The sequence below is a fragment of the Phytophthora ramorum genome (genome assembly GCF_020800215.1).
Source record: "Phytophthora ramorum isolate Pr-102 chromosome Unknown Phyram_PR-102_s0012, whole genome shotgun sequence".
NCBI lineage: Eukaryota > Oomycota > Peronosporomycetes > Peronosporales > Peronosporaceae > Phytophthora > Phytophthora ramorum.
In genome coordinates this window covers 563,127-585,272 of record NW_027150658.1, presented here as the reverse complement: position 1 = coordinate 585,272, position 22,146 = coordinate 563,127, and the positions used below count along the sequence as shown (strand labels likewise).

General features: G+C 55.4%; 4 protein-coding genes across 4 annotated transcripts; 2 read left to right on the top strand and 2 right to left on the bottom strand.

The window, feature by feature from the left end:
* Nucleotides 1-269: 269 nt before the first annotated feature.
* On the bottom strand, nucleotides 270-7,625 carry KRP23_11469 (Callose synthase 7; the record flags this gene model as incomplete). The annotated part of the gene is made up of 1 exon (XM_067882019.1): nucleotides 270-7,625. One exon carries the CDS (start codon nucleotides 7,623-7,625, stop codon nucleotides 270-272), a length of 7,356 nt encoding a protein of 2,451 aa, XP_067740306.1.
* A 3,641-nt stretch (nucleotides 7,626-11,266) lies between these two features.
* KRP23_11468 (uncharacterized protein) lies at nucleotides 11,267-12,508 on the top strand (the record flags this gene model as incomplete). Its single annotated transcript, XM_067882018.1, has 5 exons — nucleotides 11,267-11,486; nucleotides 11,565-11,574; nucleotides 11,639-11,759; nucleotides 11,818-12,060; nucleotides 12,134-12,508. 5 exons carry the CDS (start codon nucleotides 11,267-11,269, stop codon nucleotides 12,506-12,508), a joined length of 969 nt encoding a protein of 322 aa, XP_067740305.1.
* Nucleotides 12,509-12,720: 212 nt separating this feature from the next.
* On the bottom strand, nucleotides 12,721-18,624 carry KRP23_11467 (Histone acetyltransferase p300; the record flags this gene model as incomplete). Its single annotated transcript, XM_067882017.1, has 1 exon — nucleotides 12,721-18,624. One exon carries the CDS (start codon nucleotides 18,622-18,624, stop codon nucleotides 12,721-12,723), a length of 5,904 nt encoding a protein of 1,967 aa, XP_067740304.1.
* Nucleotides 18,625-20,421: 1,797 nt separating this feature from the next.
* Nucleotides 20,422-22,061, top strand: KRP23_11466 (Histone-lysine N-methyltransferase ASHR1; the record flags this gene model as incomplete). The annotated part of the gene is made up of 5 exons (XM_067882016.1): nucleotides 20,422-20,656; nucleotides 20,717-20,965; nucleotides 21,034-21,187; nucleotides 21,258-21,337; nucleotides 21,415-22,061. 5 exons carry the CDS (start codon nucleotides 20,422-20,424, stop codon nucleotides 22,059-22,061), a joined length of 1,365 nt encoding a protein of 454 aa, XP_067740303.1.
* Between the last annotated feature and the right edge of the window lie 85 nt (nucleotides 22,062-22,146).

Sequence of the window (22,146 nt, the reverse complement as noted above, 5' to 3'; positions counted from 1 at the left end):
CTGTGGCTGTCCCTTTGCACTATCCACGCGTCCTGCGCATTCCATGGCGAAAGATGCGAGATCAAGAGGGCGACAGCTGTGAGGCGCAGCGTGTGGCTGTCCACTCCGAGTGTCGAGGTGTCACCGCCCTGCCTGTCACCCAACCTTGGCTGCGCAGTTTGTGGACTAAATAAATGAACCATGCATTTGTGTTTACTATTTGTCTGCAGCCATCGTCGTGGAGGACAATGCGCTGCGAGCTCTAGCTCCAGCCATCTATCACCTATAGTCTAGAGTCGAACGGACTGGGTCTCGGCGTGCAAATCGGCGTCCGGGTACTGCTGCGACTGCAAGAAGGTCACGGAGCGCGGCTGCCCGCGAGGGTAGCCGATCTGGCCCTGGCGCAAGTCCTCGACGTGCTCCGCTTCGAATTCGGCCTCAAAGTCGAAGGTGGACGACAACCGCGTCGCCATTTGCTGGCGTCGATCAAAGCCCGACATGTCGTTGGACGAGGCCTGCGAGCTCTCGTTCGCGCTCAGCCCCGTGCTCACGCTGTAGTTGAGCGCTCTCGCTGGGGACGTCTCCTCGACGCTCTCGAGACGGCGGAAGCTGAAGTGGTCCTTGTCGCTCCGGGACGTCGGGCCCGGGCGGGCGGAGCCGCCGTACTGGTCCACGCTGACGCCGCTAAAGCCGAACTGCGCGGCGTTGGCCTGGGCGTGCGACGCCGCGCTGCTAGCAGGCGGTCCGCTGTACCCGATGCCGCGTTTGCTCGCTCCCGAGAAGCCAAAGTTGACGTTCGCAGCCGACGCCGCCGGGTTGGACGCAGTGCCCGCCGAGCGGTTCATGGCGGCCGACGTCTGCGCGATGCGCGTCTGCTGCTTGTGCAGGTCGTCCACATCGTCCTCGTCTTCATCGGGTGCAGCCGCGAACTCGGGAGCCGACTCGCGCATGGATCTCTGGTACTTCTTCTCGGCCTTGGTCTGGATAGCACCCAACTTGGTGCTGGCGCAGAACATGAAGAGCACAAACGTGAGCGCGGAGCAGCAGCCGCACAGGATGAAGCTCGACAGCGCGAAGGACAGATCCAAGAAGTACACGACGTTCTGCACCATGTAGTACACGCACAGTGACAACGTCCAGTAGAGCGGACGACGAGATGCCGGGAACATCTCCAGCGCTGACAGCCACGTCACGCTCATGAGACTCAAGCCTGCCGATATGTACAGTAGGCACAGCAGCGCCTGCAGGAAGCCTCCATCAGCACTCGACACAGAGCCAATGACGCCGCAAGTGAAGGCCATCAACGACACGAAGGGCAAGAATTCCTTCAGGATGGTTTTGCGGCGTACGTTGTCCACCAAGAAGCTGCCGAACGCAAAGCCGGTAGCACAGCACAGGGCAAAGTACACCTCCCAGTAGTTGTTTGCGTTGCCGCTGTCGTCCGCGTTCACTTGGAGCGTCCGTCGGACCAATATCGACTGAGACATAACGAGCCCGTAGACGGCTTGCAGCGCGAACACAATGGACAGACGGAACAGGAGGTGGTTCTCCCTCGTCTTTTGAGCAAGCTCGGCCTGAATCAAGATGATCTCCGGATTCACATTCTGGCGCCGACGCAGCCGAATGAGCACAGCACGAGCCGGCTCCTCCTGCTTGTGCGCGAGAAGCCATACCGGGCTCTCAGGAACGAACCACAGGATGCCGTAGAACGCGAGGATCAATTCGGGCTGCACGAATAGTGGCTGGAATCGCCACATATTCGTGGGCTTATTGTCCCAGTCCTCAGTTATCGTCGTAGCGTTCGTGTTGGCCATCAACAGCGAGTGCGCAAACCAACCCACCATAGACCCCATCAAGAAAATAGTCACACTCTTACCGCGCCAGCCCTTCGTACAGATCTCGTAGCTCCAGAGCAGGTAGTTCATCGCCAGTATCGCCGCACCCATGGCCGCCAGGCCGCACGAGACAACAATGATAGACGTGCTTGGGATGAAGTTGAGACCAATCGAGATAAAGATCAGAGAGCCACCGATTGCCATGTTGATGCGTCTGCCGAGAACGCGGCCGATAAGCAGCGAAAGCAAGACGGCAACGATGCTCATAGTCGCGCAAATCATCTTCAGGTAGCCGTTTTCCATCAAGTTCAGCATCTCCGATCCATTGTTCGACAGCTTCGTGGTCACGAAGTAGTAGAACGACCGGTTCATGAAATTATCGTCCGGGCCGTTGATGTATCCGAGCGTGAACAGGAATGACGTCATGAAGCCGTGGATGAAGCCACCCAGCAAACCAAGCAGGATGACCAACGAAGCCGCCACCTCCGAGCCAGAGCTCAGTGCACGCGAGAAGCCTCCGTTGTACATGGCACGTGTCTGGAGGATACGCATGAACGGCAGCAGCGACAGCAGGAACAGCGGGATAACCAGGAACAGGCCGACAATCATGTCCATGAGGAAGCCGAGCGCCATGATGGGGCTCCACATAGCCACTTCCATTCCGAAAGCACCGTTGAACGCCATGGCGTACTGTACGACCGAGTTGAAGCCCAAGAACATCGAAATGGAGAACGTGAAGCACTTCTGCACAGACCAACCGCCCATGGCCCCAATAATCAGCGGCACCAGAAGGATGCCTCCAATGACGCAGATCATGTACAAGATTCCTTGGATCGCGAGCGAATTCAGCTTGCGGTGCTTCGAGACGCAGTGGTGCACGCGGTTTCCGAACCAGAGCAGCACCCACGTAGCACCCATCGCGCCGAACAGCAGTGCAAGCCACGGGAGTGTAAACTCCGTCAGGAAGACGTAGTACATAGCCAATGGGTGACGCAGCTCACGAATGCAATACGTAAGCCGGCCCATTCCACCCAGAGGCACCATTAAGTCCACGTCCGACTTCCACCAATCGTCCCATCCATCCTTCGGCTGCAAAGCAGCACTGCTTGCGTCCTTGCTAGTGTGTTCGTCGGTTCCGTCTTCCTTGTGGCGCGATCGCATCATCCACGCGAACCAGTTGGCGATATCCACCCTGGACTTTTGGAGAACCAGGCCATCCGTGTTGAAAACGAAGGGTGCCATCAACCAACACGCACCCAGGAACAACACAGCAAATGAGGCAATTCCGTAGCTCTGAGACGTGGTGCTGAAAGCTGCAAGCGACGTGATGTTGGCAGGGATCAAGTCCGGGTCGGTATCGCAATCGAAGTCCGCTGTCGCGCAGTACTCGTCACGCGCATCAGATCCGATGTTGAACGAGCCGTAGATTCCGAATAAAATCATCACACCGATTAGCTCGACAGCCTTGCGGAAGTGGGAAACACCATACTCCTTGAAGAAGTTCACCATCGGGTCACGCGTGATCGAAAAACCACGGCCAGTACCTCGATACTTCGAACCACCGCGAATAAGTGCCACGTCGTAGAAGTGAGCCTTCGTGCCCGTCAAGAAGACGTAAAACACAATGCCGAGAGTCGAAACCAACTCAATCACCTTCAGGGAGGCTTGTTTGAAGCCAAACTCAACAAACAGAGTCGCGAATAGAGGAAGCGTGGTCAGCATGCCGAACTGGAGCAGATACTGCGTCGTCATCACACTAGCAAGCGAGTCGAGACTGCCCGTTTTCATGATAGCCGTGATCTCCACCTCAGAGTGTGTTGCAACGTACAGCTTGCAGTACGCGTACACGTACACGCATAACACCGTGAGGGCATTGCAGATGTAGAAACCAAAGTGACCGTAGAACATCGAATTCAAGCGCGAGAAATCCAATGCGTTGGTCAGGCGGTGACCCTCACGACTCAGACAACTCTCAGCACAACCATTGGACAGCTTCGCTTCGAACGCATTGATCTGACTCAGCGTCACATCACGACCCTTGCCACACTGCATGAACTCAACATGAGTCACCAAGCCGCCACGAAGAGTGACGTTGTAGCCACTGAACACATCTTCCGACAAGTTGATACCCTTACTAGCCTTGGACACACCGCCGCTTGTAACAACGAAAGACTTCTCGAACACATCGGGGTGGCCGTAGTGCATGCGCGAACGAAGCGGCTTAGCCAGCACACGCTGGGTCAGCGTCACGAACACCAATTCCTGGAGCGTCATGAAACGCGCCAGCGATGAAGCACGGCCCGTGAAGACGTGCTCCTTCATACCGATCACAGTCACTTCCTCACCGGTGCTCGTAGCAGTCGCCAGGAAGTTGGGCATCTTTAGGCACTCCTCCAAGTAGTGCTCCTGGTTCATATCAATCGTTTGCAAGTACTCACCACGCGTAAATGGCAATGCCACGTTCTGGTTTTCGGGCTTACCCTCGCCCAGAATCGGGTTACCAGGCAGTTCGTAACGGTAGACTTCAACAATTTCTCCCTCTTCGGCCTTAACGAGCACACAGTCAAAGCGGTTGATTTCCTTGTCGCCGTCTTTTTCCGTTATAGAGTCCACAAAGCTGACGCGCCAGCTCGGGAACTTTTTCATCAAGTAGTCGATATCTGCCGCACGAGGGTCACCGTTCGCAACCTGCTTGGAGTAAATCTGGCAACCCGTGATGTAGGAGAATTTCAGTGCAGAAATGCGGTTCATCTCCTCCAGCTTATCTTGGATACTCATATCACGGAGAGAATACACCTCGAGCCAACGTAAAAGGCGGATGGCGTCTTCGTACAGCATCATGCCGTGAACTGTTCGGGCAAGCGTCTGGCCTCGCATCGAAGCCCACAGCCGCACTTCGGTCGGATTGATTTCAAGAGCCTCATCCAGCGAGGTAGCACCCATTCTTTCCAGAAAGTTACTCCACTCCTCAGCGTGGAACGTGATCAGATACTTCATGATCGTCAGCTCCGTCCAGCCCTTGGCCTTCTGCTTCTTCTCGAGCTCTGCGAACAGCGGGTTGGAGTGTACAGGGTCGTTCAGCTCGTCCAAAGTGAACAATACGGTTTCAGAGTAGTACGGAGTCATCACGGAGAATGATGGCATGGCTTCCATCGAGTCCACACGGGGCATCTCCATCGCCAGCGAGTGGAGGAAGAAACCCATGCGACGCTTGGCATCCTCACAACGAGGAAGCGAACTCGCAACATCCAAGCGGAGCAAGAAGAATAAGCGCGTGCAGCTAGAAATGAAATCCTCCGGGTTAAAGCGCTGTGGTGGCGTAGCAGGTCCCTCCCGTGGGTGAACAGCGATCAGACCAGTTTCAGCCATAGCATCAGCCTTGTAGAGGTATATCAATTGCTGGGTCTGGAACTCGAGGTCGGCCGTGGTCTGCAAGAAGCGGCAGTTGTGCACTTTGCGCGAGACGGTATCATCGTTCAGCATCAGCTCTAGTGTCAGCGCAATGGCGCGCAGGCGGTCAACCACTTGCGCGACTTGCACGTGGAGTTCCATGCGCAGTTCCTCGGGTGTAGACTCCAGTGTGTCGATCGCCGAAATATCTTCCGGCATATCCAAGATCACGGCAAGAAGCTCGACCATGTTATCCGCAAGCTGAGGCAAGTAGGTCATGTCGACCAGGCTCACGACGTCCGGCGACGAGTAGATATACTCGAGCACTTCTAGCGCACCCTTCTCGTCCTCACCAAGCAGCAAATAGAAGATATCTCGAACAAGCTCCAGCCCACTTTTCATGCCTTCCAGGGCGTCTGCAGTAGCGATGTTTTTGACTAAAGTTGCGGTGTCCCACTTGCTAGAACGCGACTTGGCTGCAACATCGACAGCCTTTGACAACTTGCCAGCCAGCAGGAAGATCGGCTCCTGGATCCGCTCACCCTTGTCCAGGATACGGTACTGCAAGATAACAGTCTCACGATCGTCGAGCAGATCATTCAAGCGGAAATTATCGACCACCTGGTTCCAAATGATCGCGAAACGAAGGCGCACAACGTCGCGGTGGCGGAGCTCTCCAGCATCACCACCGCCAGGGACAGGCGTCACTGCTTCCGGGTTGGGCGTCTTGGTTTTAAGAGACACCACCTTCTCATCAAAGAGCTTCGGTGCCCCCGACATTCCCTTCTTTAGTTGGGCCAATCCCACGTAGTGGCCAAGGTGCATGCGTTTTCCCATCACGAGCCCAACAAGGGACTGATACAGGATAAACCAAATCTGCGAGTCGTACATGTACACGACGAAGATGGGGGCCCACAGCGCGATGATGAATATGATGTTGTGCCCCGATTGGAAGACGCCATCGTCATCGACAGTGATATCATAAATCTCAATCGACGGCGCCATCAACGGCCGGATCATGAACTGCAGCGCGAACAGGAACTTGCAGAAGAAGATGATGTACCACGACATCGAGTACCTTGAGTAGTCCTTCCAGGGTTGCGCCGTGTCGCGTCCCACATACTGTCGGCTGGTACCATCCAGCGCGTTCACAATGCGAATTCCCCAAATCGCGTTCGGGAAGAACGCGCGGATCGTGGCCGCCAGCAACACCGGAATGCAGTAAATCAGTATGTACATCAGCCCCATGGACAAGTACGTTCCGGCAGTGCCTCCTCCTGGCAAAATGCTGCTCAGAGATCCCAGCACCGCCGACCCGTCCGGCGAAAAGTTGACCGCCATGAACAGCGCGAAGAAGAGCGTGTGCCAGAACAGCCTGCAGAAGACGCCGACGGCCATCCACACGTCCTTGTAGAGTCTCAGGCCGAAGAGCCAGATCTGCATCACCACCTTCATGGCCAGCAGGCCCGTGACGGTGATGAAAATGGTGTAGAACGCGTGTGCGCGGATCTTGTTCTGGCCGCTGTCAAAGATGCGGAAAAAGAAGCCCAGGCCTCCGTCGTCGTCGCCCTCGGCCATGTACGCCACGTACGTGACCACCACGAGGACGTGAAAGACCACAACCAAAAAGTACCAGACCCTAAAGAACGCCAACACGGGGTTGAACACGCTGCGCTTCTCCTTGAACGTCTTGGGGTCGTGCACTTCCAGCATTTTCGCGACGTTCATCTCGTCGCTTTCGAGGCATTTATCTGTCCAAAAGAACTCGTTGATATCGTCATAATTGGTCGTGTCTTGGTGGTCGAACGGACGCTCGCCCTTGGGTGCCGTGGCTGTACGCATCTTGGCAATCACGCCGTACACGGGGCGCACAATCTCGTTGAGGTAGAAACCCTCGTCCACGTCCTGCAGCGTGTCCAGGAAGTCCAACTTCTTGGCCATATTATGGTACAGGAAGCACACGCACTCGGGCATGAAGCGCAAATTGCCGGCCTCCCCCCAGAGCAGCAAGAACAACACCAGCTCCTTCTCCGTCTTGGCTGTGGCGTCCTTCTCTGGGTCGCAGCAGCGCGGTGGCGCGCGGAGGAACTTACACCAAGCCACGTAGTTCTTGAAGAACTTTTTGTGCACGCGGGCGAGCGCGGTGCGCGTCACGAAGTCGCTGCTCTCGGCGGCACCTTGCGGGGCCTCGGCGCGCACGCGCATCTGGTAGTTGGTGATCCAGCAGCCCAAATTCTCCTTCTGGTTGGCCACGCTGCTGCGCTGGAAGCCGAACTTCCCCTGCAGCAGCTCGAACGGGCCGCGCGCCGACGCGTGGAAGCTCTCGAGGCGATGCAGCCCCAGCTCACGGTCCACGTCCAGGTAGTTGCTCTCCGCCTGCCGCCGCGCGGGCGCGCGCGCGCCGTCGGGCCGATGTGCCATGAGTGATGGTCAACGGGTTTTGTGATCTGCGACTGCTGGAGGATTTTGGTGCGGGCTTGGACGGCGAAAGGTGGAATGAAGGATGCGGGTGGCGAGCGGGTGTTGGCCTTTTTGGCTGGCAAATCTTGGCAACAACTGATTTCTTGTGAAGAGACGGGAGGGTGTACCTATGTTGAGGATTTTGTAAGGTACATGGATGGATGGAGCCAATAACAGAGGGTGGGGGGAGGTTATAAGACAGTAAAGAGTACTGTGGTTGGAGGTTTATAACGGACATGTTGCTACCGAAAATCCATCGACTGAAGTGTCTAACGGTTTTGCTGGTCGCTGTTGAAGTCTGAAGCCATTCGCTGTTTGACTCGCTGGCTGGCAGTGCACGGCTATCCTGATCGGCAGGTGTCCCAAGGAGACCCATTACCAGTTGCTATCCTTACCGCTTCATTCTGCCGTGCACAGTCGCCGGCAGGGGCTTTGTCAGGCTCGCAAAATCTGATGGGTCGTTGCATGTATTAATACCTTATTATTGTCTGGCAACCTGCGCTCGCATTGCGCTCGCATTCCGCTCGAGCCTTGGTATCAGGTGACTGCGATTTTTGCTCGGAAATCCCGTTCGCGCTGAGTCAGCATCTGTGTCACACAGCAAAACTAGCATACTGTCGCACTGAAAACTTTATCTTCAGTTGCCAAGTGAGGTCCATTGCCATGGCAATGCAAATATCCACTGCAACCTTCTACATGCATTCGGCAATGTTGCTCGGTATTGTCGTAGCCATGAATGCTGGATAATATTCGCACACCGTGTGTGCCAGTTGAAGCCACCTGTGTTCACTATGATGCAACTTGCTGTCAGAAATGTTGCTATGCATGTATCCATGTGTATTGACGCATATGTGAATCTGCTGAGTGGATCCCAGGACCATCAATGATACTTCAGAAGTAGTTTGCAGTAGTCTAGCAACCGTCGCCGCCAGCGATCTTAAGGCAGGAGGTGGACGGGAAGATGGACATGATGTTGGTCATGATCGTCCACACGTACGTGAAGGCGATGATGATGACCACGAGGATGCCCACGAGTTTGCTCTTACCGCCGTTGCGACGCATCTCCTGCGTCTCGGCCTTTTGGCGCGGGATGAGCAGCACGAAGATCGTCGAGAAGATCTTGCACGCGTACGAGCACAGGTACGCGTACGTGACCTGCTGGCGGACTTCGGTGTCGTCACGCTGGAGATCGGCCGTGGCAATGTCGAAGTTGGCGTCGATGTTCTTGGTGATGACCGTGGCGAACGGCGACGCCAGACTCGACACAGCGACGACGAGACCGTAGAAAGCGGCTTCGTTGCCCTCCTCCATGATCTCGACCATGCAGTAGGTGGACACAATGAAGCCGATGTTGGTGGGCACCTGCTCCAGAAGCGGCACGCCCAGCCAGAACCACTGACTACGGACGACGTCCCAAATCGTGAGGAACGTCGGGAAGCAGTCCACGAACACGACAGCAAGCTCCGTGACCACGATCATCCAGCGCCAGTTCCAGTTGAGCCCCCACTGACGAACTGCCAGAAGCGACGCAATCGAGATAAAGGTCGAGATGATGGACGCGACGCTGCTGTTCACGGGCGTAATGGTCAGCCAAACGCTCTGCAGCGGGGTCGCAGCCGTCACACTCACGTAGGCGAACATGTTGCCGAAGAACTGGTAGGCCAGCACTTGGTACACGACGCGGTATTGGATCAGGTCGAACAACTTGCCGACCTCCACCCTCATGGAACGACGCTCCACGCGCTCTTCATCAATGCAGAACCACGCCACCGCGCCGGTGACGAACGAGGTGACGGCGCAGATGCCCATGAGGCCTCCCACGCGGATGGAGCCCGAGAAGGTGCCGCCGTACTCCTCCGAGTTGAGACCGAATCCGACAAGGGCTAAAGCGACGACACCGCCAACGTCACGAGCGACCCAGATCATGGTTTGCAAGTCGCCGCGCCTCTTCTCTCCTTCACGCTGCGAGAGCTCGACAAGTGTGCCACCCGCAGCCGTGAAGGACAGCACCATGCCCAAATTGGCGACGATCATGAGCAGGATGAACTTGATGCCGGCGTCGGGGGCGCCGTAGTTGATCTCCGCGAGTTGCTCCGCAGTGAGCTCCGACTCAGTGAGAGACGCCCATGCGTTGTCCGGGTAGTACGGGTCGCCCTCAGGCAGCACAGCCATGACGAACGAGCAAACCGTGCACACTGCCCAGCCAATGACCATGTACGGGCGACGGCGGTAACCGAAGATCGGGTAGCAATCCGTGATGATACCGAAGAAGGTCTTGAGTGACCAAGGCAGCGCGATCAGCACGCTGGCGGAAGCCGTCGCAATGCCCGACATGCGCAGGTAGTTGTTCAGGAACGGGTACGTGAGACTGTACAGCACGCTGTAGATCAGGCCAGCGCCCGCGTACTGGAACAGGAAGCCGAAGTAGGTCTTGCTGCGCGAGTCCGGCGGCGGACCTTCACGCAGGGCGCCCTCCTCGACCTTGGCCATCAGGTTGGGTGACTTGGCCTCGAGATAGTCGCCACCATCTTCAACCTGCAGCTTCTTGCTAAGCCGAGGCGTCGACAGATTCGACTCGCGTTGGGACATGGTCGCGGTCTTCACTCGTGCCCTTTTGGTGGTGCTGTGCCTCGATGAAGCAGATTCAGAAATGGCCTTGGGAGCTCACCAAGCAGTAGTGCTCGACGTTCGACTTATCGAGCCCATCCAAGCACACTGTCGCCTCATGCCGCCCCTCAGCCAGCCATTGACATAGAGACACATCGGTAGAAGTGTTTGAGGTCAAGTTGGCAAGCTCCTAAGCGGCAGCTTCGCGCCGCAGCGCACGCCTCGCACCAATCACGACATTTCGCGGCGGTGAACCGTCACAACTTGACCCGCGGTGGAGAGTTGCAGAGGATGGTGTCAACGTCAAGACAGGCCACTGCGGCACTAAGTCGCTGCAAACCCGGGAAAGCTCAACGCGAAAGCGCTGACTGATGTCCGGGAGCGCCGACAATTGGCGTCGCAACCGAGGCATCGGTGCATCGTTGATGCCGTGATGGCGGGGTGCGCGCCTCAGGCCAATCATACGTTCGAACACTGAGCGGCATGTGCGGGGCGCCAATCATGTGGACGTCAACTAGAAACGGCGTTGCAGTCGGTGATGGATCGACTGATCGAATCGATCCGCTGGTAATGTTAGCCGCCGGAACGACAAAGGAGGCTTTGCGGCCTGAGGCTATGAGTAGGCGCTACTGTAACGGCGCTGAGGCTTTGCGGCGGACGGGCGAGTCCAGCGTGAAGTGCTGGTCCTGATATCTCCGGGTCTCGATGATTGTAAGGAACAAGGGGCATTATTGTGACTGCGAGTGAATGCGCAAAAAGTGTAGACTCAAACAAGCGATGATCACTTGATCACAGTGATCGCCCTGGTTCGCGTGAGCAGTTTCCAACGGCGCGGTGATGCGTCTTCGCCTCAGGTAATTGTCTCCATTCGAGTCGAATGGTAGGGATTTCGCCACCGCCTGGTATTTATCACGTCTGGAAGCTCGCTTGGTCCCGATGCAGTAAATAGCAATTGGCGCGTGGCTGTTTATAAATCTGGCTGTGCATTGATCGCCATGGGCAGCAGCATGAGCACCACCTTCTCGCCGCCACCGTCGACTTCGCAATTACAAGTCAAAGACGCGTTGGCACTGTGTGAAGATGGCGACTTGCTGCTCGCCCGCGAAAAGCTCGCGGACGCGGCCTTGCGAGTAGGAGTGGACTTTGTCGTAGCTCGAGACATCCAGCGCATGCAGCGCGGTGAGTTCCCTGCCCAGCGCGTGACGTCCTTGCCCCGTACGTGTCTTTGAGAGCGTGGGCTTATCTGCTGTCGAAGCTAAAGCTTGGTTTATCGGTTGCTGCACTGCTTATTAGCCTGGACAAGGTGCGGTCGACCTCGTCAACAGCTTTAGCCGCGAAAATGGGCTGACCTCACTCCTCTCGTTTAGCTGCGAGGTTCTACTGCGGTACGAAGGAGCATTGCACGCTGTGACAGTTGGGGCGAATGGGCTCCAGTTGTTACCGTTCGAGGAGAGAATCGCGAGCAGGATGCCTCAGATTCACGACCGAGTAAGGGTACTGGCACCAATTGCTACTCGATACTCGCTCACTAACGTATTTGTGGTAGTTTGCTATCCGCCGACTTCGCCACGATGCACGCAACGAGAGTCTCTCAGCAGCTTTACGAGACTTGGTGCTTCAAATTGCATCGGTAGCTCCGGTTTCATGGCAAAGCTTGTTGCTTCCCATCACGAAGGCGAAAATCTCGCCTAGATCTCCACGACAGCAGCCGGTTGATCGTGAGGCCGAAGCAGGCGCACCGAAGGAACTCCCTCCACTGGTTCAGCACATGTTAAGGCGAATGCTAAAGGTAAGCAGCTACTTGCAAGAGCTCTGAAGGCAGGCTTGCTCAGTTGTGCAACGAACTCTAGCTCTTCTGTCAGGGATTGAAGCCATGTGAGGCCAGGGCGGATAAACTGCAGCAACAAAACCCAAGCATTAACTCGTCGGACCACACGAATGCTCCGTCCAAGGGTGAAGATGAAGCTTCCACTGCACTGCGTGCGGCTTTGGAGACGCTGGGGGTCGCTGAGGTTACTGCTCGTCTAAGTGCTGCGTTCGTGGCCGCTTTGTACGAGCATATTCACCTCGTGGACCGCATCAGCGCCACCAGGAACGATGCACTGCTCCCAGCTGCCTTTTGGTCAGGCTGCAACGAACATGAACGTCTGGTCTTCACTCCACCCACCGCCGTGGGCGCCGAGATGGCTCTCGCCAGACCAACACTTGAACAGAACACGTATTCATTAGCAAAATGAGTGGCCGAAGCTGCCAGCTAAGCGACTCGAGACCACATCCTATCCTAGTTTTCTATGCCTACCTACTACTACGTAGTACTACTACTCGCTATCGATTCCAAGGCTGCTTCCTTGCCTCTTTCTCTCTTCATAACGTGGGCGTCGGTGGGACTCAACACACTGACACTACCCACTACTCCACGACACCACGCGCACTCCACCCATCTGCTCGCCTACGAGGCCGCTGCGTCCTTGGTCTCCTCGCCGGTTGCAGGAGTCGTAGCAGCAGAGGCAGCCGCAGCAGTGGCGGCGTTCGCCATAGCCTGCTGCTGAGCCTGCAACTGCCGCGCGCGCTGGAGCTGCTGTTGACGAGCTTGAACCTGCGCCAAAAAGTGGCGGCGGATATCGGCACAACGAGGCACCTTGCACGACGCGTAGTCCTTGGTGCACTGGCGAGCGTGCGCGGACAGCAGTCCGATGATGCGCTTGCACAGCACACAGGGGCCTGCAAGGCGCTGCTCACAGATCGCTCCGTGCTTGAGCATGGCTTGCATGCGGTTGCAGTTGAAGAAGGTGCAGTTGGGCGCCGTACAGCTACTCGCGTGCTCTAGCTGAAGCAGGAGCTGGGGGTCGATATTGTGGATCCGTCGCTTCTTGGCTGCATCGCCATCGGAGGTGTTGCCGTTGGCGCCATTTGCTGCAGAATCAGCGCTAGCTGAGGCGGCGGCGGCGTCTGGAGCAGCGTTGGCTTCCGCACCTTCAGGCACGGTCGCAGGTGCTGCCGCTACCTCAGGCTTCACAGCTGGCGTAGTAGATGTCGGAGTCGCAATCAAAGAAGAAGGCTGATGCAACTTGCGCTTGCGAGAACCGCCAGCCTTCTTCCCAGCCCCCTTTGCGTGCTTCGCCCGCTTTAGATCAGAGCTGCCCGCCTCACGCTTAATGGCACGACCTGCTGCCCCGCCAGCAGTGGATACAACACCCTTGACCTTCGTACTCACCGTCTCGTTGGACACCTCGTTGCCAGGTCTCGGGATGGACACCACCTTGAACAAATGTAGCTGATGCTCGTGCTTTGTCTTCGTATGGCACGTATCGCAAAGGTTGAAAACCGGGCAGATAGAGCAGTTCCAGCGGTTTCCACTCAGCAACGTGGTCTTGCAGTTAGAGCAACTGAACGTGAAGCCAGTGGTGCCCTGGTTGAACAAGTGATACAGCACCATCATTGACGAGTGCTTTGCGCGCCGAATTTGGTCAAACTGGCAATGGTTGTTCTGGCAGTACAACAAGAAGGCCTCGCGCGTATCAAAGATTTCGCAAGGCATGATCAGGTCGTCCAGCTCGGCACCAATATGCTTGTGCTTCTTCGACACCGCAGCTGTTACTGCTATCGTCTCCTTGGTCTGCTCTGTCGCCTTGTGGTTTTCTTCCGTTTGCTTCTCTTTGTTCGAGGAAGCATCAGCTGCCTTCTCCGTGGCAGGTGCAGCTCGACTTTCCGCATTTTCGTCGGCGGGTTTGTTGCTAGCCTCAGTTGCTGCGGTGTCGCTCGCTTCTGTAGAAACATTAGCATCAACGTCACTTATCCTTGTCTTGTCCTCCGATTTCTCGGTTTTCAATTCCTCGGACTGCTTCGTTTCCGCCATCGATTTGTCATCGTCCTTGACCTGGGTCTCCTCTTCCACCTCTTGCTCGGTATCAACAAAATTCAGAACCGCCTCGAACTTAATCTCCTGCAGATCTAACTCTGCCAGCTCGGCCGCGGCTGCTTTCTCGTTCAACGGCAGAATGCGCTCGCTCAAGTCTCTGGCTCGCTTAGCGCAGTTGCTAGACACCTCAACGCGGTGCAACAACTGCGTTTTATTGGAGTCGTAGCACGAGCCGCAGTAGAAGTAGTGATAATGACGCGGCGGCGAATTGCGTGAGCTCGACGACGAAGAACGAGTCTTCTTGGTAGCCTCCAGCAAGTTGTTAACCGATGCAGGTGGGGGGATCGTTTTCAACTCCCAGTAGCCCTCGTGCACAATGGGCACCCCGCACTTGTGGCACTTCGGATACAAGTCCACCACGAAGAAGTCATCTTTTTGAGGCTCGAGGATGCCCTTCAGCTTTTGCATGAGTGGATCGTTATTGATCACGTTCTTGGAGCTGCTAGCGGAACGCGACGACTTATCCCCCTTCTTCGAACGCGCTTTCGAAGCACTACTCCGTGTCACTGACGGTTCAGTCGGGGCCCCCTTTTTACTGCGCTTGCTTTTGTTCTTCGAACCAGGAGTCATCGCTCCTTTTTTCGATGCTGTAGCCTTGACATCAGTTGCACTGTCAGTCGCGACGTCATTTTCATTGCTAGCGTCACTTGGCGAAGGCGATCGAGTAATCGGCGTTTTAGCGCCATTCGCTGGCGTGCTAGCGCCAGAGGCGCTTGCCATATTCCCAGCAGCATCGACTTGCCCCGGAGTACCAGTCTTAACTCGATTGCCGTTGTCTTTTTCTTCCAGTTGCTTAATAAGATCCTCAGCGAGCCGCGGCCAGTAATCGCCCTCGAAGTAGGGCAGCTCGTGGGCTGCTTTCTTCTTCATATAGTATTCAGCGTACAAGTTGGACATATTGGCTACAAGGCCGTCATGCTTCGCTTGCTGCAACAGCTTTTGGTACCACTGGCGCAGTCGCGCTGACTTCGGAATCTTTTGGTTTTCTGGCTTGCAGAAGAAAATGTAGTCGTCGCCCTTCAGTGGTGGACAAGACCAAATGTGGCACGTGTGAAAGCCACGATTCTTGCAATCCTCGAGAAAGCCCAGCATCACCTGCTGATGCATCAATGTGCGCAGCTTCTTCGGTTGGAAGTAGTTCACCGAATCCAAATATGACACGTACACACGCCCAGCGTTGGGCGATAGGGAGTCTGCACCATACTCCTGCACGTACAGTGTGAAGATCAGCACATCCACACCATCCAGTTCTTGAAAGACGCAAATGCATCGCGAGCGATACGTCAGTTGCAGCGACAAAGCTGACGAAGCTGAGGCAGATGCAGCAGCCTTTTTGTCGGCAGCAGACATTGTCGATCGTGGGCGTTTTAAGGACTTTGACTGAGTTGCCGTGGCGCCGGTTTCAGCCTTTTTGGTCTTCCCATACTTCGCCGCTAGTAGCTTAGCCATTCTGGGTTTGACTTGCACTTGTTTATCAATGCTGAGTACTTCGCGAATGGTAATTCCAAACTGTGTGTCAGACGCAGACTCCTTGACACCATTAGAAAAGCCGATACTGTCGGAATTGCCCATGCTACCCATGCGCACGGCCTCGTCCTTGCCTGCCTTTTCAATGGCCTCCATTACGCGAGTCTCAATCAACTTCGCCATGCGGGTGATCGGAAGCCGCTTAGCCTTAAGACCATTGTCTAATGACGGTTTGACGCCAGTAGCACGTTGCTTCTTCACACAGATGGGACACACAAATGGTTCTTGTTCGCCCGAGATCGCGTGGTTGCGTTCATTGAACAGAGCGCAAATTTGGTGGTACCACAATTTGCACGAGTCGCACTCTACCCATGGCTCTTCGGCGACCTCACTGTTTTTCCGCTTTACCAGCGACGACTTCTTCAACACTCCGTCGAACAGAGCAGCACCAGCACCAGGAGGAGGTGCCACTTCTGTAGCAGCGCTCGATAGTTGGGGAAGAAGTGACATGTCGATCGGGCCTTCTTTCATCTGCTTGTAGCAACTTGAACACCAATGATGCTCTCCCCGAGGATCACTGTAATAGTGCGTGTGTCTTCGAATCCGACCAGCACACGGACCGCTGCAGAACAGCATGCATGGAGCAAACTTGAACGAGTCCCCACCGCACAACTGACACATCTCCTCCCGGCGTTGCTCGCAACGCTTGAAAAGTTGTTTTTCCAGCTGGTTTTTGAGCGACGCCAAGGACTTGTTAAATGAGGCGAGTAGCTGCTTCGCTGCGATGTTGAACTTGTTCGTGCTGCTATTGTAGGCAATGCAGTTCTCGAAGACCAGACGCACATCACCTGCAAACGCCTCAACGCTGTTGTAGTGCTCGCTTTCCAGTCGCTTTTTGATTGTACCGAGGTCCATTGGACACTTGATGATATCAAAGTAATCTGGGATATTCCACTGCACGGGATCGACTGGATTATTGAACGTCCAGCCATATTCACTATCCATGAGCTTCGTTAGCAGCGGCATCAGCCGGCTCTTCAGCTCCGCAATCGAGATATGCCCACAGAAATTGAACCTGAGTGACCGAATGTGTTCATCCAGTTGGCCTTCTGTCATCGAGTCTAGGAACGAGATATCTTGGTGCGACACATGGTGGTCACCACGGAGTTCCGCCTGGGTACCACGAACCACAAGGCCGTTGTGCATAACGGGCTGAGCTGCTCCAGGCGTTGCCAAGGCTCCGGCGACAGGCCCCGTTAGCGCAGCTGCCGCCGCTGCCTTTGCCTGAGCACGGGCCTTTGCGATTTTTGCTTGCTCTTTCCGTCGCAGCTTTTTCTCTTTTTCAGTTTGCAGCTTCAGGGGCTTCTTCTTCATCTCGTCGAGCAGACTCGACTCCTTGGAGGCTGTCACGCTTGCCCCAGCACCAGACTTTTGACCCTGGTCACTGCCACCTACAGACACCCCCTCAGTCTTCACGCTCGCACCATTGTTTTGCTGCGCGCTGCCTGCCGGTGCCTGCTTAGCAGAAGCTGACCCACCTGCAGGAACCGCTGCAGTAGTAGTGTTCATAATCTTGATCAACCCACGCACACCTTCCGGGCACTGACTGACCGCCAATTGGAGTTGAGAAGGATTTCCTCGGCATGAATCGACCACTTTGATGGCTTTTCGCACTGGGCCACAAACTTCACAGATCATTTTGTTGCATTGCTTGAAGTGCGAAAGCACGTAACGTGACGAAATACAATGATCCGTTCGGCATTGGCGTTGATGACACTCGCAGATGTGCTTCCACAGAACCTTCATTCCAGCGCAATACGGAAGAATGCATTGCTGTGCTGTGCACGTACTGGCGTGCCGTAGCATGCAGAGCCGCTCTTGTTGCCGTCGAAGTACCAGTTGCTGCTCGTTCTCGTTCATCGGAGGCCGAATAGCGCTGCATACATCGCACTGCAAATTACGGCACTTGCGAAAGTGCGACAGCAGCTGCCGAGTCGACTTGCATCCAAGAGTTGAACACTGGGCATTTGCACATCGCGACACGTGCGAAAGCAACGCTTTCGTGCGGCTGCAGTAATCAATGGCACACTCGCCAGTCGTACATGTTCGCGCGTGCTTCAACTGAATCAGACGCCGTTTAAGCTCCTCCCGCTTTTGAGCAATTGACACCTCGTTCATCTGAATCATCCCAGGTGTAACTCCACTCCCACCCGCTGCAGACGTTGGTGTTGTTGAAACACCGCTGGTTGGCACAGTCGCACCAGCCTGCAATTGGGCAGCGCTAACTTTCCCGTTCAACTGTTGTTGTTGGAGTTGCTGCAGCTGCTGCATCCGCCTGAGCTGCTGCATTTGCTGGATTTGCTGAATTTGCTGGATCTGTGGGCCCGTCAGATTCATTCCGTTGTACATGGTATTTGTCCCGGCAGTAGCTGAGGCGGCACTAATCATCGCAGGAGTTAGTTGGGCCAGTCCTGCAGACGACGAAGTCGCAGGGGAAGCAACGCCAGAGCTAATGTCGGGTGGCATGCTCAGCGGAGCCGCACTAAACGAACCCGTTCCAGCAGCACCAACTATCGTCGGTGAAGCGGACGTGGGCGTCAAGTTCACAAAGTTGTTTCCAATTGCAGCATTCAGCGTCCCCGTCGGCGTTGTTGCAGCTTGAAGTTCCGATTCCGGCATGGATAGCGGCTGATCATTCACTCCATTAGCCATCTCATCTGCCTCACGTTCTAATTCATCCAGAATCGAATTTCCCGCGGCAGCTCCATTGCCGGAGGACAGCGCCACAGTTCCTGGGGCCGTACTCACAGCTGCAATTGACCCGGGGGTTTTCACGGCCACCTGCGACATATTGACCGGCATCTGCAACGGCTGACTAGCCAAAGCTGACTGGCTCATAGCACCAGATACTCCAGGGAACGGAACGGCCTGGAAATTAGCCCTCTGGTTGTGCAGCGCTGCTGCCATTTGCTGCTGCTGTTGTCTCTGAAGTAGCGCCATTTGCCGCTGTTGAAGTAGTTGGGCTTGCGTTTGTTGCTGAACAGCATCGGCAGACGCTCCTGGCGCCTGGAGTTGCTGTTGCAGCCTTGCCTGCTGCTGCTGCATTTGCCGCCTCCTCGAGTTGTCCAGCGCTTGTTGTAGCCGGGCTTTTAAAGTTTGCACATTACTGTACTCTTGCTTCGATGGTGCACCCATGTACAGTGTGTGCTCCAGTCTCCTTGCGATCTCTCGTGGATTATAGTTCGCGGAGGTCGGTCTATTCGCACTCTTCATTATCAGCGTCAAGCTGTACACGATCACCACCAATCCGGCAATGTTCAGTAAATCAAAATTCAACCGCCCACAGAGAACAAATTTCCTTCAAATACCCACATGATCCGAGCAATTTGCTGCCTCGCGCCTCGGTCGGCGTCTTTATCTCTCCAATCCACCGTCGTGCCCACGGTCGCACCTGCAACCCCTCCTCCGGTTCCTGGAACTGCGGCGGTGGCGGCGGCAGCTGCAACGGCAGCAGCGGTAGTGGTATTTGTTGCAGTCATGGAGCTCGTACTCGTTGTGGATGCTGTTTGCGAAACTGGAGCTCCCGAACTGCTTGTGTTCATGGCCTGTTGACACAAATAAAAGGAGAACAATCCACACCGAGTAGCATACAGACAGTCACACCCACAACAGCATTAGGATTGCAGCCCTCTTGCAAAGTAGTTGCAGCCACAACAGAGCAACGTACGTTGCTCGCTGGCGTAGTAGAAGTGGAATCAGAATGACCAGCTACTGTCGGCTTTGGTGCATACTGAGAAACAGGGGGCATAGATTGCTGGGGAACGGACATGGGCTAGTTAAACTGACTCGCGTGTGCCCTCCCAGTAGCTACAATGCTCTCAGCGTCTGCAGTTGCAGTTGCCTTGCTCCTGCGAAGGATTCCCTGGCGTTTCCAAGCTGCAGAGTCCGCTTGAGTCCTGGGCAGTTGATCAGTCTTCAGGTCTTCAGCTCTAGGGCGAACTCCTGCAGCACCAGCTACGAATCAAGCACAAGAGCACACTAGTTAGTTACCCCACGCACTGAGCATCATATATTCTCTACTTTTGGGGGCGCGGCACGTCTCCAAAGCTCATGTTCATCGCCCGCATAATAAATTACCGTATTTCAAGGTAATTTACTATGCGAGGAACTTCCATACGCCCACTTTGAGCCCGGGAAGCCGCCAAATGCGCCCCCGGCACTCAACTAGGATGACAGACCTGTTCCCAAGGCTCTGGAGAGCATAGGGGGCTGGGAAGTGCAGAGGCGGCAAGCCCCCCCCTCGGTAAATTACGGATTTCTTACCTAGGTCTTGTGGCAGCCAGAGAAGCGCGCGAGTTGTGGGCGTTGGCTGGGACGGAAATGAAACCACGCAGATGATAGTTTTCAGGGTCGCGGCGCAGAGCGCGGGCCGCGAACCGCCGAGCGAGCGCGCACAGGAAGCCGTGGAGCGACTGTTGCTGAGGGCGGGCGAGTCTTCCGCCCAGAGAATTGTAAAATTTTGTAAATGGCACCAAGGGAGCGGTGGGCCACACCAGTCTTAATCTTTTTGGTCTATCTTAGATTGCATGTTTGGGAACAAGCCATGCTACGGCCCATATTATCTACTCTGTGAATTTCCCAAGTCAAATTTCTTAGTTTTCAGTGGTCGGAAAGAAAAGGGCATTACGTGTGGTACACACGTGATAGACATAGGAGGCGTACTTAACCGGGAGTGAAATGTGAGCAGAAACGATTATCTCAATCATGGCGGTCAAGATGCGCGTTGTCCAGGGCGATGCGGACGTCTCGGAGGACGTCTCGGGGGACCGCGGCAGACGTGTCGAGGCGCAAACGGATTTAAACGCTGGCGACCTGGCACTGCAGGCGCAGGCACTGGCCGCTGTGCTGCTTCCCGAGCTCTGGGGCTCGCACTGCCACAAGTGCTTCAGCTCGGGAACGCGCCTCAGCCGCTGCGGACGCTGTCGCACCGCCTTTTACTGTGCGTGGCATTAAGAGCTGGTTCTGTTAGTTCAGATTAACTGATCGCCATTGTTGACAGGCTCGCGCGCGTGCCAACAAGCGGATTGGCAGCCGGACCATCGCCAGGAGTGCAAGAGCCTGGCGCAGTTAGCGTCGCTCGGGTTGCGCAGCGACCAAGTGGCGGACGTGCTGCTATTGGGGCGTGTCATGAGGCGCGAAGAAGCGGACGGAGTGAAGCCTCAGGAGCTCGTGTGGTACCAGGAGGACGTGGAGGACCAGGAGCTGCTGCTGCTGGCGGCGTTGGCGCAGAAATTGAAGCTGGTGGACGGTGCGACAGGACGAGATGTCGGTGCTGCGGTGAACGTGGAGCTAATGTGTTGGTCCTTTTTGGTGCAGATTCGTACTTGATGGAGGAGCTGCAGCGCATGCTGAGTCGATTCCGGAATAACAACTTCTCGATTTGTGACGAGTTGCTGTTAGAGCTGGGTGCGGGTTGTTTCCCATTGGGCGCGATGATCAACCACAGTTGCGATCCCAACTGTGCCGTCACGTACGTGGGTGTATGTTGAAGGTGTTTTAGCTGACACACACTTACGTTTTCTGCGTTTTCGTGGCTGTAGGTTTGTTCCCAGGACTCTTGTCATGGAGTTCCGAGCGATGACGCCTATCAAGGCTGGCCAAGAGATCACGCAGACTTACGGTGCGTCTACTGCGATATTTACATGTGATCCGTTTTAATGTTCTGCTAACGTGGATCGTCGTGCTCTGCGTGTGCAGTTGATATTGCACTCCCACGCCGAGAAAGGCATCAACGGCTTCAGCAAAAGTATCATTTCCTCTGTGAATGTGCTCGCTGCTCACTGCCTCTACAGAGACCAGGGAATGTGGATGCTTTCCTGGATGCTGACATTGACGGCGTTCCGCAAGAGCAGTGGACACAGGAGCGCCAGGAGGCTGTACAACGGGCTCTCAAGGAATTTAGTGATGATAAGGGCCGTTCTGCTGCTGGTGCAACTGACCCTGCCGGCCAGCAGCACATCGATGCGCTACAGAAACTGCTAGAGCAGCAAAGTGGTATCCTCCACCGCGATAACATTGCGCTGTTGCAGACCTTATCGACGCTTTTTAGTGCTGAGATGGAACGTGGCAGCGTTGAAGAGGCGATTCAATACGGAGAGCGCGTCTTGGAGTTCTATCGACGGGTGTATCACTCCAACCACCCGATGACAGGGCTTCATGTGTTTACCCTGGGCGATCTGTACGGCCAACTGGCACAAACCGGGACTGGATCTGAAAACAGCAAGGCTAAATCGTCGGAGTATCTGGCTGAAGCACAGCGTATTCTTCGCATTACGCACGGCAAGAACCATCGGTTTGCAGAAATGCTAGCAGATAGATTGCATAACGCACCAGTACCAGTTTGAGCCACGTGCAATCGATTATGAAGTAGGAACATGATATAGTGTTGTTTCATCAGTTTTAAGCTACAGCAGTTCTCTTTGTGCTGTC